This window comes from Diaphorina citri, unplaced genomic scaffold (genome assembly GCF_000475195.1).
Source record: "Diaphorina citri unplaced genomic scaffold, Diaci psyllid genome assembly version 1.1 scaffold1410, whole genome shotgun sequence".
Lineage (NCBI taxonomy): Eukaryota > Metazoa > Arthropoda > Insecta > Hemiptera > Psyllidae > Diaphorina > Diaphorina citri.
In genome coordinates, this window is record NW_007378836.1 from 145,628 (window position 1) to 164,318 (window position 18,691).

At 45.2% G+C, this 18,691-nt stretch overlaps 1 protein-coding gene across 1 annotated transcript in view; it reads left to right on the forward strand.

Moving 5' to 3' along the window:
• The window catches only part of LOC103515753 (DNA ligase 1), a 43,989-nt gene extending 28,736 nt beyond the window's left edge, over positions 1-15,253 (forward strand). Inside the window, 4 exon segments of the mRNA XM_026828349.1 lie at positions 4,763-4,912; positions 4,915-5,020; positions 6,049-6,153; positions 9,218-15,253. Coding sequence (XP_026684150.1) covers positions 4,763-4,912; positions 4,915-5,020; positions 6,049-6,153; positions 9,218-9,366 — 510 coding nt within the window. The 3' untranslated portion in view covers positions 9,367-15,253.
• The last annotated feature ends 3,438 nt before the right edge of the window (positions 15,254-18,691 follow it).

The following is an 18,691-nucleotide window of genomic DNA, read 5'->3' on the forward strand; positions in this document are numbered from 1 at the left end:
TCTTCGGAAACGGAAACGATTTCCCCTCTTCGGAAACGGAAAGGATTTCCCCTCTTCGGAAACGGAAAGGATTTCCCCTCTTCGGAAACGGAAACGATTTCCCCTCTTCGGAAACGGAAAGGATTTCCCCTCTTCGGAAACGGAAACGATTTCCCCTCTTCGGAAACGGAAATGATTTCCCCTCTTCGGAAACGGAAACGATTTCCCCTCTTCGGAAACGGAAACGATTTCCCCTCTTCGGAAACGGAAAGGATTTCCCCTCTTCGGAAACGGAAAGAAACAATTTTTTGGAAATGGAAACTGCGAAAACGGAAACAATTTCCCCTCTTCAAGATGGTTTAAGTACAGGTGCTACGACCAGTTACTCACTATCAGGTAGACCTGTTTAGATCCGCCTGTCAGGTCAAGATGGTTTAAGTACAGGTGCTACGACCAGTTACTCACTATCAGGTAGACCTGTTTAGATCCGCCTGTCAGGTCTACATGATACCTGATGAGCACACACACTATCAGGTGGACCTGACCAGGTGTACCTGTCAGGTCTCTCTGATAGTAGTCAGTGGCTGTCCTAAGCATGTACGATTTATGATTACCTATTCTTCTTCTTTGAGTGCCTATCCGTTCCGAATGTTGGCGATCATCATGGCTATTTTTATCTTGTTGGTGGCAATCCGGAAAAGTTCGGCTGATGATTTGTCGAACCAGATTCTGAGGTTAGCCAACCACGAGATTCTTCTTCTGCCGGGACCTCTCTTGCTATTGATTTTACCTTGCAAGATTTGTAAGGTAAAATCCCTTTTACCTTCCATGATTACCTATAGGTTGGTAAGTTTCACTAGTATTTCTTTCCCTGGATTTTTACTTTCCTTATCCTATAGGAAGGAAAGTAATGTAATCGGGTCAAATTTTCGATGGTCAGTTTTTAGTGCCAAAACACGTTTTGAGGTCCCTTGAGCCTAAATCCAAAGTTTCAGCCATTGGTCCGTGTGTGTGTCTGTCTGTCTGTAAACAAAATATCTCGAGAACGGTAAGAGCTAGAGACTTGAAATTTGGTATGTAGATGTCAAATGTGACAAGGATGCGACACGAAACTTTTGGTTAAGACCGGTGCAACGCTTGGCGGCATTTTACCGCTTTTTGGCGGTTTTCGCTGTAATTTAACAATATCTCGGGAACGGTATAAGCTAAAGACTTGAAATTTGGTATGTAGCTCACAAATGTGACAAGGATGCAACACAAAACGTTTGGTAAAAATAGGTGCTGCGGTTGGCGGTATTTTGACCGCTTTTTGGCGGGTTTCGACCGCTTTTTGGCGGGTTTCGACCGCTTTTTGGCGGGTTTCGACCGCTTTTTGGCGGGTTTCGACCGCTTTTTGGCGGGTTTCGACCGCTTTTTGGCGGGTTTCGACCGCTTTTTGGCGGGTTTCGACCGCTTTTTGGCGGGTTTCGACCGCTTTTTGGCGGGTTTCGACCGCTTTTTGGCGGGTTTCGACCGCTTTTTGGCGGGTTTCGACCGCTTTTTGGCGGGTTTCGACCGCTTTTTGGCGGTTTTCAGCTATATCGACTAAACGGTTAGAGATATTGTAAATGTTACAACAGAACACCCAAATAAGCACCATTCAATAGGATAAGGAAAGTCGTGTGATGTTCACACCAGATTTTTTACTGTTTGCCTGCAGCATACTTGGGATTGTCTAATTCTGCTGATGTTGGTAGCCATTGATTAGGATAAAAGAGGAAAAACAAAGAATGTATTAAGGAAATTAAGATGCTCTCTATAAAAACAAGCGGGGCCCGTCCCTCCGGGAATTGTTTTTTTCCAAATAACTGTGTTTAATCTGGGAAGAGGCAAGAAAAGAACAAAAAACAACTCTTTCTCATTACTAGTATACGAGTAGCTTCGCTAAACTTTAGTAGTAGTAGAAAGTAGTATACTTATGCGCGTCGCTCACAGACCTATGTCTGTCGGACAGTCGGAGCGTGACTGAAGCATTGTTTTGTGTACCTGTTTGTAAATATTGTAAAATCCTAATTTCTGAAGTTTGAAGTTGCGTGAATATTTATCCAGTATGAACTTTTTCAAGTCGCGTATGAATATCGACTCCATACCCGGTGAATTAATCATGGGCATGATACACCCTAGGAATGTATCACACATAGCTGACTCAAAAACCCACCGAGTATGGACAAATGAGACAAACTGTCAGAAGACGACTGTGTTCGAAACCCACTCGACCCCGTATAAAGTGTTATATAATAATAATAATAAACCTCTAAACACTATCACATTTTACTAACTACTGACATGCTTACTTATCAATCGCCTTGAGTAGAAAACAACTGAGTAGGTAGCTAGGTAGTCACTTGCCCGTGGGTTGATAAGTTTCCAAAACCTCATCACAGATAAAATATCAAAGCATTGTTCTATTCTACTACATAGGCATAGGGTATAGTCCGAGCTAGGTAGGTACATACCTAAATGAAATGGAGGAGTTGCAATTGGGAGAATATTGTTAGTAAAATGACGTATGACGTCATCGCCTGCGGGAGCGTATGCCGTGACGTCAAAGGTCACGATTTACTCGTATTTTTTAAATCGACTTATCTCGGTATCTAGAAGTCGTAGAAGAAAAAGAAAAATTCCGTTGGTCCTCATTTTTCCTGCTCTGTGACTTTGAAACACCACCCAACTATTTTCTACATAGGCATAGGGTATAGTCCAAGCTAGGTACATACCTAAATGAAATGGAGGAGTTGCAATTGGGAGAATATTGTTAATAAAAGGTCGATTCCCACGTAAAAAAGTTGAGGTCAAAACTCGGAAAAAGTAACTTTAAAAGGCCGAAAATTCAATTTTATTTTTAATTGCCGTTCTAATGACAAAGTTTAAAGAGTTGTGACGTCAGATTTCACGTCAAAATGCGCAGAAATGCTTGCGCACAAACAAACGAAGCGGGAGTTATGAATTATGACGTCATCAGAAGCGTATGCCGTGACGTCAAAGTTTACGATTTATTGGTTTTTTTACTTTCTATTATTTTAAATCGATTTATCTCGGTATCTGGAAGTCGTAGAAGAAAAGGAAAAATTCCGTTGGTCCTCATTTTTCCTGCTCTGTGACTTTGAAACACCACCCAAGTAAGCGCAACTAATCTATTACGACATTTATATAACTCCTCGTTCTTATCACTAGCTTATAGGGTGGATAAGTTATTCAGTAGGTAGAGAAAGGCACATTATCATAGGTATTAGGTACCTAATATTAAATGGGGAGGTGAGTCATAGGTTGAGAACCACTGGCGCAAAATACCTCACGCCGAAAACTATGCGTAGTGTGAAATGTTTTGTTTTTCAAACTCCCGCCTAAAGTTTCTGATTTATCGACCAATCAGAAAACTCCAAGAAGTTAGTGTGCCCCTAGCGGCTGTTCTTGCAACTACGAAAGCTGTTCTTTTCATGGAAAAAGTTATCAAGCTGGGCCCCGTGAAGGTTATAGGCTATTTTCCGGTTCGTTTTTGTTAAGGTACGCCGAGCAAGACCACTAAATAGATGAGTGACATGAACGGCCATGCTTTAAGGATTTACTAGCGGCTAGTTTCTCATAAAATAATACCTACTAATTACCGGGTTTACACTTTACAGCCATAGTCTCTTTTACCTCCATGTTGATCAATATTTAAATGTTTTTCGCCATCTGCGAGGACGTAGCAATGAAGCAAAAATAGCACTATTTCAGTCGGTCTTTATGATATCCTCAGTCTGTCATTTAGACTTCAGATGCCGTTTTTGTGTTAACTTTTATATTATTTAAATTATTTTTAGCCAGCCTAGTTAGCTTAGTTGGTAGTGCGTCTACCTTGTAAGCGCTAGGCCGCGGGTTCGATTCCCGCCCGGGGCGGATTTCATCCTGAGGGGATAATGTTCGTTCTCGGAACGGCTGGTTTTCTCCTATCCTGTCTTCCTTCTCTCTTCGATTTCGGGACGATAAGACCATAGCAGTTATAGTTCGCTCTGTCAAACCTCTTAAAAAAAAAATTAAAGCTGTCTTTCAGCCGTTGACTGACTTTGCAAAAGGAGGGAAATCAGTTTTGACACACAACGGGTGAAATTCACTTACCCCCACTCTCATCTAGTACTTCTTTATCGACCTTTTGATGTGGATTGCATAGCAGAGCGGAACAGCCTTTGAGTTTTTCTATAAATATATCGCGAGGCATTCGACCCTCACTGATCGGGTATGTGATTATATCAAACCTGTAAGATCGGAAAAATGGAGGAAAATGTGTTTAGGTGTGTTTGCCTTTCGGAAACGGAAAGGATTTCCCCTCTTCGGAAACGGAAACTTCGGAAACGGAAACGATTTCCCCTCTTCGGAAACGGAAACTTCGGAAACGGAAACGATTTCCCCTCTTCGGAAACGGAAACTTTGGAAACGGAAACTTCGGAAAGGGAAACAATTTCCCCTCTTTGGAAACGGAAACGATTTCCCCTCTTCGGAACCGGAAACTTCGGAAACGGAAACGATTTCCCCTCTTCGGAACCGGAAACTTCGGAAACGATTTCCCCTCTTCGGAACCGGAAACTTTGGAAACGATTTCCCCTCTTCGGAACCGGAAACTTTGGAAACGGAAACTTCGGAAACGATTTCCCCTCTTCGGAACCGGAAACTTCGGAAGAAAGTCGTGTGATGTTCACACTAGATTTTTTTTTTCATAACTTTCCATTTTCCATCATAATTCAATTCCCGTCTTCTCTTCCCTCAGGACGCTGTAGAGGCGGACATCACAGTGCAGGTGTGCGTGTTCCTATTCGACCTCCTGTATCTAAACGGGGAACCGTTGGTACGAGAACCGTTCTACAAACGGCGCGAAACGATTCCCCCTCTTCGGAACCGGAAACTTCGGAAACGATTTCCCCTCTTCGGAACCGGAAACTTTGGAAACGGAAACTTCGGAACGCTACGAGTTTGGACACCACGGATATGGATAAGGTCCAGGAGTTCCTGGATGAGAGTGTTAAAGGTAAACATTGTTATTGAATAGTTCACTTGTTACGACTTGAGACTTTGCCCCTAATTTCCAAAGCAAAAGTTAAACTTTAAGAAAAGAAAGAAAATAGATGATTTTTTCACCGCCGCGCCCTTGTTATTTCGTAGCAATGAAACAACTGCTACATTAGTGGTATTCCGTCTGTATCGCTGGACACCACGGATATGGATAAGGTCCAGGAGTTCCTGGATGAGAGTGTTAAAGGTAAATATTTTTTTTTAAAAGAGGTGCTCTATTAAACTGTTGGTATAATTTAACAAAGAGGTGCTCTATTAAACTGTTGGTATAATGAAACAACTTGTTCTAAGCCGACAGTCTAAATAAAGCACTACTTATACTTGTACTCAATGCAAATTCCTCTTCTGTCCTCTGGTCAGGTAACTGCGAAGGTCTCATGGTGAAGACGCTCACCAAGGATGCTACCTACGAGATTGATTTTTTCACCGCCGCGCCGTTTTTATTTCGTAGCGATGAAACAACTGCTACATTAGACTCGTGTGATCTGTGTCGTAGCATGTCCCTCACCAGATGGACGAGAAGGGACAAAGAGAAATGGCGTCACCACACTTAACCACAACCTCAATTTTGTATTTGAATTTTAATACATAAAATTATATCAACAAAGAGGTGCTCTATTAAACTGTTGGTATAATGGAACAACTTGTTATAAGCTGACAGTCTAAATAAAGCACTACTTATACTTATACTTAATGCAAATTCCTCTTCTGTCCTCTGGTCAGGTAACTGCGAAGGTCTCATGGTGAAGACGCTCACCAAGGATGCTACCTAGGCTGGCACGGCTATACTTTACCCTAGCATAACTGAGTACATAACCACAACCTCAATTTTATATTAAAATTAAATTTTAATACACAAAATTATATCAACAAAGAGGTGCTCTATTAAACTGTTGGTATAATGAAACAACTTGTTCTAAGCCGACAGTCTAAATAAAGCACTACTTATACTTAATGCAAATTCCTCTTCTGTCCTCTGGTCAGGTAACTGCGAAGGTCTCATGGTGAAGACGCTCACCAAGGATGCTACCTACGAGATTGCCAAGCGCTCCCACAACTGGCTGAAACTGAAGAAGGACTATCTGGAAGGTGTAGGAGACACGTTAGATGTGGTGGTACTCGGAGGATACTTGTATTTTTATTGTTTTGCTTGGAATATAGGAGACTTTCCCATCCATCAAACTTCGCCGGTTCAATCTTCGTATGTTGAGGATCTTGTAGTTTCCAGTGTCTACATTATCCATGAACATCTTGTCATCAATATCCAAGTCAACGTCGCGGATAATGGCAGAACGTTGCATGTATACTGAGGGTATGAATGCATTGAATTCCTCTTGAACTTTCTTGTTCTCAATGATCTCATTCGCGCACTTGGCGGTGCGACATACTACCAGGAATTTGTTTCTATTCAGTCTACGTATTTCAGTGATATCTCCACTTTTACTAGTGGTTTCTGAAAGAACTCGGGATAGATGAAGCGCTCTGATGTAGTTGCCATCTTGGAGATTTCCTTGTCAGTGTAATAGCTCTCAGGTTTGGAGATAGCCTCAGAAGCATTGAAGTGAGGAGGGACTGGTTTTCTTTTCTCATTGAAATGATGGCTAGTGACATCGCTGGGATTTAACACAGTTTTCCGTTTGGTTGTCCTTGAAGCAAGTGGGGGAGGAACATATTTGTCGATTGTGCGTGCTTGAGTGGTGTTCTTGTTGGGCTTCAGAGGCGGGAAATCCTGTGAATTATAGGTTGTCCCCATTTCTTCTCCAAGATTTTCCAACACACTGAACGCATTTCTTGTTCTGATGGCCAATGTAACATGCACAGGTGGAACCAGCTGAGACGCCTCAGGGAAACAGAGGTTACGAGTCGGAGCGTGACTGAAGCATTGTTTTGTGTACCTGTTTGTAAATATTGTAAAATCCTAATTTCTGAAGTTTGAAGTTGCGTGAATATTTATCCAGTATGAACTTTTTCAAGTCGCGTATGAATATCAAACTCCATACCCGGTGAATAATCATGGGCATGATACACCCTAGGAATGTATCACACATAGTAGCTGACTCAAAAACCCACCGGGTATGGACAAATGAGACAAACTGTCAGAAGACATTTGACTGTGTTCGAAACCCGCTCGACCCCGTATAAAGTGTTATAAAAAGTGTTATATAATAATAATAAACCTCTAAACAGTCTAAACACTATCACATTTTACTAACTACTGACATGCTTACTTATCAATCGCCTTGAGTAGAAAACAACTGAATAAGTAGCTAGGTAGTCACTTGCCCGTGGGTTGATAAGTTTCCAAAACCTAATCACAGATAAAATATCAAAGCATTGTACTATTCTACTACATAGGCATAGGGTATAGTCCGAGCTAGGTACATACCTAAATGAAATGGAGGAGTTGCAATTGGGAGAATATTGTTAATAAAATGACGTATGACGTCATCGCCTGCGGGAGCGTATGCCGTGACGTCGAAGTTCACGATTTACTCGTATTTTTTAAATCGACTTATCTCGGTATCTAGAAGTCGTAGAAGAAAAAGAAAAATTCCGTTAGTCCTCATTTTTCCTGCTCTGTGACTTTGAAACACCACCCAAGTAAGCGCAACTGATCTATTACGACATTTATATAACTCCTCGTTCTTATCACTAGCTTATAGGGTGGATAAGTTATTCAGTAGGTAGAGAAAGGCACATTATCATAGGTATTAGGTACCTAATATTAAATGGGGAGGTGAGTCATAGGTTGAGAACCACTGGCGCAAAATACCTCACGCCGAAAACTATGCGTAGTGTGAAATGTTTTGTTTTTCAAACTCCCGCCTAAAGTTTCTGATTTATCGACCAATCAGAAAACTCCAAGAAGTTAGTGTGCCCCTAGCGGCTGTTCTTGCAACTACGAAAGCTGTTCTTTTCATGGAAAAAGTTATCAAGCTGGGCCCGACCCTCCGGTAATTTTTTAGTCCGTACTTTATTCGATTGTGGTTAAAGAAAATCAGTACCTATGTACTTACCTACCAGTCGTAAAATTTGTAGTCAAAACTAAATGTCAGCCCGAAGGCAATCACCCTAGTAGGGCTAATCGAGGGCTGACGAAAAACGCCGACCGCGTCTGAACACGGGAAAAGGCGAAGAAGAATTGAGATTTTAATACTGGTCTAATATTTTTTTTTATTTATTGTTTGTTCGTATTCATTGTATTTATTACTATTGTTTGTAATATTGTTCCTACTGTTAAAAATAAAATAAAGCACGGAACGTTATTTCATGTTTAATTTCTCCCATTCTTCCCAGGTGGATCCAGAAAAAGGCATTTCGTTGCGGTTTCCCAGGTTTCTACGAATTCGTGAAGATAAAGCCGTGGAGGATGCCACCTCTGCGAGACAGGTAAATAACTGGTTGCCACGCAGAAAGTTTCGGGTTCGATTCCCAGAGTTGACAGAAAAAAATTGCACTTCTGAGGTTTAACATCACTGTATAACTGCCAAGGTCTGGTGACCTTTTTTTATATTATTAATATCATTATTATTATTAACTATTACTATTATTTTTTCATTTTTTATTATTTTTAAGAGGTTTGATAGCGGGAACTGTAAATGCTAAGGTCTTGTGCCTCGTTTACATTCAGCCCACTCTCCTGCTACTCGTCCTGCCGTATTTACTTCTCTCTTTACTGCTTGAGAAGTGAAGGCAGAAGTTGTGTGTTTATATTCAGCTCACTTCCCTTCCTAAACTACTTCTCCAAGCTGCCCTTGTCACGTAAAACTTTTAAAATCGTACAAAACACACAACGCAAATGATTCGGAGCTGAATGTAAACGTCTTCCTGCCCCTTCACTTCTCCTTGTCATGCCGGTCCTTTGACTCGTGCACGAAAAACCGACAATAAGGGGAGCACAGGGCAGGAGCAGTGGCAGTAGAAGTGGCGAGGCGAGTGAGGTGTTTACATTCTCGTCATGCCCAATTCCCTGCCCACTTTCCTGCTCATTGCCACAGAAGTGAGCTGAATGTAAACGAGGCGATACTTGGGCCGGGGCAAGAGGACAGGCCTGTACGGGGGATTCCTACTGGCTTGCTATGATCCCGAGAATGAACAGTTCCAATCTCTGTGTAAGGTAAGTGATTCCTACTGAAGAAGGACTATCTGGAAGGTGTAGGAGACACGTTAGATGTGGTGGTACTCGGAGGATACTTGGGCCGGGGCAAGAGGACAGGCCTGTACGGGGGATTCCTACTGGCTTGCTATGATCCCGAGAATGAACAGTTCCAATCTCTGTGTAAGGTAAGTGATTCCTACTGAAGAAGGACTATCTGGAAGGTGTAGGAGACACGTTAGATGTGGTGGTACTCGGAGGATACTTGGGCCGGGGCAAGAGGACAGGCCTGTACGGGGGATTCCTACTGGCTTGCTATGATCCCGAGAATGAACAGTTCCAATCTCTGTGTAAGGTAAGTGATTCCTACTGAAGAAGGACTATCTGGAAGGTGTAGGAGACACGTTAGATGTGGTGGTACTCGGAGGATACTTGGGCCGGGGCAAGAGGACAGGCCTGTACGGGGGATTCCTACTGGCTTGCTATGATCCCGAGAATGAACAGTTCCAATCTCTGTGTAAGGTAAGTGATTCCTACTGAAGAAGGACTATCTGGAAGGTGTAGGAGACACGTTAGATGTGGTGGTACTCGGAGGATACTTGGGCCGGGGCAAGAGGACAGGCCTGTACGGGGGATTCCTACTGGCTTGCTATGATCCCGAGAATGAACAGTTCCAATCTCTGTGTAAGGTAAGTGATTCCTACTGAAGAAGGACTATCTGGAAGGTGTAGGAGACACGTTAGATGTGGTGGTACTCGGAGGATACTTGGGCCGGGGCAAGAGGACAGGCCTGTACGGGGGATTCCTACTGGCTTGCTATGATCCCGAGAATGAACAGTTCCAATCTCTGTGTAAGGTAAGTGATTCCTACTGAAGAAGGACTATCTGGAAGGTGTAGGAGACACGTTAGATGTGGTGGTACTCGGAGGATACTTGGGCCGGGGCAAGAGGACAGGCCTGTACGGGGGATTCCTACTGGCTTGCTATGATCCCGAGAATGAACAGTTCCAATCTCTGTGTAAGGTAAGTGATTCCTACTGAAGAAGGACTATCTGGAAGGTGTAGGAGACACGTTAGATGTGGTGGTACTCGGAGGATACTTGGGCCGGGGCAAGAGGACAGGCCTGTACGGGGGATTCCTACTGGCTTGCTATGATCCCGAGAATGAACAGTTCCAATCTCTGTGTAAGGTAAGTGATTCCTACTGAAGAAGGACTATCTGGAAGGTGTAGGAGACACGTTAGATGTGGTGGTACTCGGAGGATACTTGGGCCGGGGCAAGAGGACAGGCCTGTACGGGGGATTCCTACTGGCTTGCTATGATCCCGAGAATGAACAGTTCCAATCTCTGTGTAAGGTAAGTGATTCCTACTGAAGAAGGACTATCTGGAAGGTGTAGGAGACACGTTAGATGTGGTGGTACTCGGAGGATACTTGGGCCGGGGCAAGAGGACAGGCCTGTACGGGGGATTCCTACTGGCTTGCTATGATCCCGAGAATGAACAGTTCCAATCTCTGTGTAAGGTAAGTGATTCCTACTGAAGAAGGACTATCTGGAAGGTGTAGGAGACACGTTAGATGTGGTGGTACTCGGAGGATACTTGGGCCGGGGCAAGAGGACAGGCCTGTACGGGGGATTCCTACTGGCTTGCTATGATCCCGAGAATGAACAGTTCCAATCTCTGTGTAAGGTAAGTGATTCCTACTGAAGAAGGACTATCTGGAAGGTGTAGGAGACACGTTAGATGTGGTGGTACTCGGAGGATACTTGGGCCGGGGCAAGAGGACAGGCCTGTACGGGGGATTCCTACTGGCTTGCTATGATCCCGAGAATGAACAGTTCCAATCTCTGTGTAAGGTAAGTGATTCCTACTGAAGAAGGACTATCTGGAAGGTGTAGGAGACACGTTAGATGTGGTGGTACTCGGAGGATACTTGGGCCGGGGCAAGAGGACAGGCCTGTACGGGGGATTCCTACTGGCTTGCTATGATCCCGAGAATGAACAGTTCCAATCTCTGTGTAAGGTAAGTGATTCCTACTGAAGAAGGACTATCTGGAAGGTGTAGGAGACACGTTAGATGTGGTGGTACTCGGAGGATACTTGGGCCGGGGCAAGAGGACAGGCCTGTACGGGGGATTCCTACTGGCTTGCTATGATCCCGAGAATGAACAGTTCCAATCTCTGTGTAAGGTAAGTGATTCCTACTGAAGAAGGACTATCTGGAAGGTGTAGGAGACACGTTAGATGTGGTGGTACTCGGAGGATACTTGGGCCGGGGCAAGAGGACAGGCCTGTACGGGGGATTCCTACTGGCTTGCTATGATCCCGAGAATGAACAGTTCCAATCTCTGTGTAAGGTAAGTGATTCCTACTGAAGAAGGACTATCTGGAAGGTGTAGGAGACACGTTAGATGTGGTGGTACTCGGAGGATACTTGGGCCGGGGCAAGAGGACAGGCCTGTACGGGGGATTCCTACTGGCTTGCTATGATCCCGAGAATGAACAGTTCCAATCTCTGTGTAAGGTAAGTGATTCCTACTGAAGAAGGACTATCTGGAAGGTGTAGGAGACACGTTAGATGTGGTGGTACTCGGAGGATACTTGGGCCGGGGCAAGAGGACAGGCCTGTACGGGGGATTCCTACTGGCTTGCTATGATCCCGAGAATGAACAGTTCCAATCTCTGTGTAAGGTAAGTGATTCCTACTGAAGAAGGACTATCTGGAAGGTGTAGGAGACACGTTAGATGTGGTGGTACTCGGAGGATACTTGGGCCGGGGCAAGAGGACAGGCCTGTACGGGGGATTCCTACTGGCTTGCTATGATCCCGAGAATGAACAGTTCCAATCTCTGTGTAAGGTAAGTGATTCCTACTGAAGAAGGACTATCTGGAAGGTGTAGGAGACACGTTAGATGTGGTGGTACTCGGAGGATACTTGGGCCGGGGCAAGAGGACAGGCCTGTACGGGGGATTCCTACTGGCTTGCTATGATCCCGAGAATGAACAGTTCCAATCTCTGTGTAAGGTAAGTGATTCCTACTGAAGAAGGACTATCTGGAAGGTGTAGGAGACACGTTAGATGTGGTGGTACTCGGAGGATACTTGGGCCGGGGCAAGAGGACAGGCCTGTACGGGGGATTCCTACTGGCTTGCTATGATCCCGAGAATGAACAGTTCCAATCTCTGTGTAAGGTAAGTGATTCCTACTGAAGAAGGACTATCTGGAAGGTGTAGGAGACACGTTAGATGTGGTGGTACTCGGAGGATACTTGGGCCGGGGCAAGAGGACAGGCCTGTACGGGGGATTCCTACTGGCTTGCTATGATCCCGAGAATGAACAGTTCCAATCTCTGTGTAAGGTAAGTGATTCCTACTGAAGAAGGACTATCTGGAAGGTGTAGGAGACACGTTAGATGTGGTGGTACTCGGAGGATACTTGGGCCGGGGCAAGAGGACAGGCCTGTACGGGGGATTCCTACTGGCTTGCTATGATCCCGAGAATGAACAGTTCCAATCTCTGTGTAAGGTAAGTGATTCCTACTGAAGAAGGACTATCTGGAAGGTGTAGGAGACACGTTAGATGTGGTGGTACTCGGAGGATACTTGGGCCGGGGCAAGAGGACAGGCCTGTACGGGGGATTCCTACTGGCTTGCTATGATCCCGAGAATGAACAGTTCCAATCTCTGTGTAAGGTAAGTGATTCCTACTGAAGAAGGACTATCTGGAAGGTGTAGGAGACACGTTAGATGTGGTGGTACTCGGAGGATACTTGGGCCGGGGCAAGAGGACAGGCCTGTACGGGGGATTCCTACTGGCTTGCTATGATCCCGAGAATGAACAGTTCCAATCTCTGTGTAAGGTAAGTGATTCCTACTGAAGAAGGACTATCTGGAAGGTGTAGGAGACACGTTAGATGTGGTGGTACTCGGAGGATACTTGGGCCGGGGCAAGAGGACAGGCCTGTACGGGGGATTCCTACTGGCTTGCTATGATCCCGAGAATGAACAGTTCCAATCTCTGTGTAAGGTAAGTGATTCCTACTGAAGAAGGACTATCTGGAAGGTGTAGGAGACACGTTAGATGTGGTGGTACTCGGAGGATACTTGGGCCGGGGCAAGAGGACAGGCCTGTACGGGGGATTCCTACTGGCTTGCTATGATCCCGAGAATGAACAGTTCCAATCTCTGTGTAAGGTAAGTGATTCCTACTGAAGAAGGACTATCTGGAAGGTGTAGGAGACACGTTAGATGTGGTGGTACTCGGAGGATACTTGGGCCGGGGCAAGAGGACAGGCCTGTACGGGGGATTCCTACTGGCTTGCTATGATCCCGAGAATGAACAGTTCCAATCTCTGTGTAAGGTAAGTGATTCCTACTGAAGAAGGACTATCTGGAAGGTGTAGGAGACACGTTAGATGTGGTGGTACTCGGAGGATACTTGGGCCGGGGCAAGAGGACAGGCCTGTACGGGGGATTCCTACTGGCTTGCTATGATCCCGAGAATGAACAGTTCCAATCTCTGTGTAAGGTAAGTGATTCCTACTGAAGAAGGACTATCTGGAAGGTGTAGGAGACACGTTAGATGTGGTGGTACTCGGAGGATACTTGGGCCGGGGCAAGAGGACAGGCCTGTACGGGGGATTCCTACTGGCTTGCTATGATCCCGAGAATGAACAGTTCCAATCTCTGTGTAAGGTAAGTGATTCCTACTGAAGAAGGACTATCTGGAAGGTGTAGGAGACACGTTAGATGTGGTGGTACTCGGAGGATACTTGGGCCGGGGCAAGAGGACAGGCCTGTACGGGGGATTCCTACTGGCTTGCTATGATCCCGAGAATGAACAGTTCCAATCTCTGTGTAAGGTAAGTGATTCCTACTGAAGAAGGACTATCTGGAAGGTGTAGGAGACACGTTAGATGTGGTGGTACTCGGAGGATACTTGGGCCGGGGCAAGAGGACAGGCCTGTACGGGGGATTCCTACTGGCTTGCTATGATCCCGAGAATGAACAGTTCCAATCTCTGTGTAAGGTAAGTGATTCCTACTGAAGAAGGACTATCTGGAAGGTGTAGGAGACACGTTAGATGTGGTGGTACTCGGAGGATACTTGGGCCGGGGCAAGAGGACAGGCCTGTACGGGGGATTCCTACTGGCTTGCTATGATCCCGAGAATGAACAGTTCCAATCTCTGTGTAAGGTAAGTGATTCCTACTGAAGAAGGACTATCTGGAAGGTGTAGGAGACACGTTAGATGTGGTGGTACTCGGAGGATACTTGGGCCGGGGCAAGAGGACAGGCCTGTACGGGGGATTCCTACTGGCTTGCTATGATCCCGAGAATGAACAGTTCCAATCTCTGTGTAAGGTAAGTGATTCCTACTGAAGAAGGACTATCTGGAAGGTGTAGGAGACACGTTAGATGTGGTGGTACTCGGAGGATACTTGGGCCGGGGCAAGAGGACAGGCCTGTACGGGGGATTCCTACTGGCTTGCTATGATCCCGAGAATGAACAGTTCCAATCTCTGTGTAAGGTAAGTGATTCCTACTGAAGAAGGACTATCTGGAAGGTGTAGGAGACACGTTAGATGTGGTGGTACTCGGAGGATACTTGGGCCGGGGCAAGAGGACAGGCCTGTACGGGGGATTCCTACTGGCTTGCTATGATCCCGAGAATGAACAGTTCCAATCTCTGTGTAAGGTAAGTGATTCCTACTGAAGAAGGACTATCTGGAAGGTGTAGGAGACACGTTAGATGTGGTGGTACTCGGAGGATACTTGGGCCGGGGCAAGAGGACAGGCCTGTACGGGGGATTCCTACTGGCTTGCTATGATCCCGAGAATGAACAGTTCCAATCTCTGTGTAAGGTAAGTGATTCCTACTGAAGAAGGACTATCTGGAAGGTGTAGGAGACACGTTAGATGTGGTGGTACTCGGAGGATACTTGGGCCGGGGCAAGAGGACAGGCCTGTACGGGGGATTCCTACTGGCTTGCTATGATCCCGAGAATGAACAGTTCCAATCTCTGTGTAAGGTAAGTGATTCCTACTGAAGAAGGACTATCTGGAAGGTGTAGGAGACACGTTAGATGTGGTGGTACTCGGAGGATACTTGGGCCGGGGCAAGAGGACAGGCCTGTACGGGGGATTCCTACTGGCTTGCTATGATCCCGAGAATGAACAGTTCCAATCTCTGTGTAAGGTAAGTGATTCCTACTGAAGAAGGACTATCTGGAAGGTGTAGGAGACACGTTAGATGTGGTGGTACTCGGAGGATACTTGGGCCGGGGCAAGAGGACAGGCCTGTACGGGGGATTCCTACTGGCTTGCTATGATCCCGAGAATGAACAGTTCCAATCTCTGTGTAAGGTAAGTGATTCCTACTGAAGAAGGACTATCTGGAAGGTGTAGGAGACACGTTAGATGTGGTGGTACTCGGAGGATACTTGGGCCGGGGCAAGAGGACAGGCCTGTACGGGGGATTCCTACTGGCTTGCTATGATCCCGAGAATGAACAGTTCCAATCTCTGTGTAAGGTAAGTGATTCCTACTGAAGAAGGACTATCTGGAAGGTGTAGGAGACACGTTAGATGTGGTGGTACTCGGAGGATACTTGGGCCGGGGCAAGAGGACAGGCCTGTACGGGGGATTCCTACTGGCTTGCTATGATCCCGAGAATGAACAGTTCCAATCTCTGTGTAAGGTAAGTGATTCCTACTGAAGAAGGACTATCTGGAAGGTGTAGGAGACACGTTAGATGTGGTGGTACTCGGCGGATACTTGGGCCGGGGCAAGAGGACAGGCCTGTACGGGGGATTCCTACTGGCTTGCTATGATCCCGAGAATGAACAGTTCCAATCTCTGTGTAAGGTAAGTGATTCCTACTGAAGATGGACTATCTGGAAGGTGTAGGAGACACGTTAGATGTGGTGGTACTCGGAGGATACTTGGGCCGGGGCAAGAGGACAGGAGGATTCCATTTTTGATCAATCGGGAGTCTTTTAATTTTTTCTGATTGTATGAGGGCTTGTTCTTCTATTTGTTTCATTGCATATAAATGTACACAAGTCTTGGAGAGCTGTTCTTTTTTTTTTCCTTCTTAAAGAGGTTTGACCGAGGGAACTGTAACTGCTAAGGTCTTCCTGTCCCAAAATCGAAGAGAGACCAAAGACAGGATAGGAGAAAGTCAATCGTTCCCTGAACATTATCCGTTCAGGATAAAATCCGCCCCGGGCGGGAATCGAACCCGCGACCTAGCGCTTACAAGGCAGATGCGCTACCCTCCAAGCTAACCAGGCGAGGCGTTCGAGAGTTTGGGTGAAACAGATACAGACAGACAAGCTAACTTTAACAAGCGTTGAAACTGTGGCGTTAAAAACTCGAAACTCCCTTTATTCTTGCAATTTAATTTACGAAGTTTTTTTTTTTTTTTTATTAAATAAAACAAAATAGTGTAAATAAATAGTAAATGGATCATAAATAATTTATTGTTCGTCCAATATACGGTATGTACATAGCGATTTATACACGTGGTAAATTATTTGTAAAACAAAATAAAATGTAACTCATCATTAGGAGTTAATTCCAAATTAACATTGGATTTTCATTTTCATTATTTCAATCAATCAGGTTAACCGGACTTATCACAAGGACCAGTTTAGGTAGACAGGGGAAAAAACACTGGTCACAATAGATCTAAAAAGGTCGCAGTGATAAAATTGCATACCCTCTCACAAGAGAGGAGCAACCAGACTCATAATAAATAAATAAATAGGTCCTACCTTGTGACTGAGTACACCCCAATTTTAATCAGAAGGGAGTGGGTTCAATCCCAGCCGAGGTATGGACTTTTATCCTCCACATTGTTTGAGAATTTGACCACAATAATGGCGATAGCCTACTGCTGGGTTAAAGGGACTCTTTAGTCCTATTCGAGCAGTATAAATAAGCACTATTATTAGAATATATCTGGCTAATCTGGTAGGGAATATTAAGATAGAGCTGAAATGACCCGGAACAGTCTAACCAAGCTATTTTTGATAGTTTTTGCGACTCATAAAGGGCAATAAAGGGGAGTTCTTTCGGCAATAAAGGGGCTTTTCAGCTCTATATCCAAAGTACCTGGGAATAAAAAGCCCAAACGGTCATACATCCACTTGTATGTTTTGTTTCCTAATTACAATCACAACCTTTTCTGTTTCGTCCCTTTGCTCATCTTTCCCGTGATCTTGTTTTATTCGCATAACACGTACATGAACTTTGGCTTCTTTTCTTCTCTTTCCAGTTCGATTCCATATTGCACATCTTCACGAAGTACAAAGAAAATACAAAACTGCCAAGGATAGTTACGAGCAACTGTTGAAGGAAGATGACCTACCAGTTCATTTGAAAGCAGACATATGTCGACAGTTAGGTAAGTGACGATCTCAACAATGTTCCATACACACATAAAGGAAATTTACTTATTAATTTTGATTCTCATAGGGTATCGTAGGGGCCCCTTCTGTATGTTTGATCCACGATAATTCACGAACGGTTCATCCGATTTTGATGAAAATTGGCAAACACGTTAATAATAATAATAAAAATCTCGTTAAATCTGGGGCCCGATCTCTGAATGAGTGAGCTTTAAGATGTGTCCACACATAGTCGACCGGCCGTCGATAGACATCGATTCATCTCGGCGATCGACGGCCGGTCGACTATGTTGGGACACACCTTAACAGTTCACTAAACTGCTAGTACATAAACAAATCCATACCTCAGGTGCGATTTTGATCATCACCCGTATCCTAACACGATCCCGTCTTTCCTCCCTCAGGATGGATGTACCACTGTATCGACACGCTAGGGGAGAAGTCTCATCGTGAAACGCTCGCCATCCACTGTCTGCAGAAGTCTATCGAGGCAGATCCCAAGTCCGGACAATCCCTGTACCTGCTAGGCCGGTGTTTTGCTGCCGTGGGCAAAGTCCACGACGCGTTCCTCGCCTATCGGAATTCTGTGGAGAAATCGGAAGGCAACGCGGACACATGGTGCTCGATCGGGTGAGTGTGGTCTGTCAAGGCGGTCACGCTACCCTCAAAGTTGACTAGGCTGGCATGCCAACCGGTTACTTTCTGTTTAGAGCAGCGGTTCCCAACCTTTTTCAGCCCGCGTACCCCTTGGGTACCCGGATTTAGTCTCACGTACCCCCGTCACCATCATAATGAGTACCGGGTACCCATACCTAGGTTATTGTGTACCATTACTACTGAGTTTTATACACACTCAGTACATTTAGAAAAAAATCAGTACTTTTTTGCACTAGTAAGCCGTCAAAATTCAAAATTTGCTTTTGTCCGCGATTCATTACACGATTTATTTTTTCTCGCGTACCCCCACAGGGTCTCTCGCGTACCCCCGGGTTGAAAACCGCTGATGTAGAGGTCTGAGGGAAGTGACGAATAGAACTCAAAGCAAAAGGCTCTATGCCCTCCGGTCTACTGTTTTTAGCCTTAGGGTCTTCCCACTCTGCGTGAGTTTCACATGTC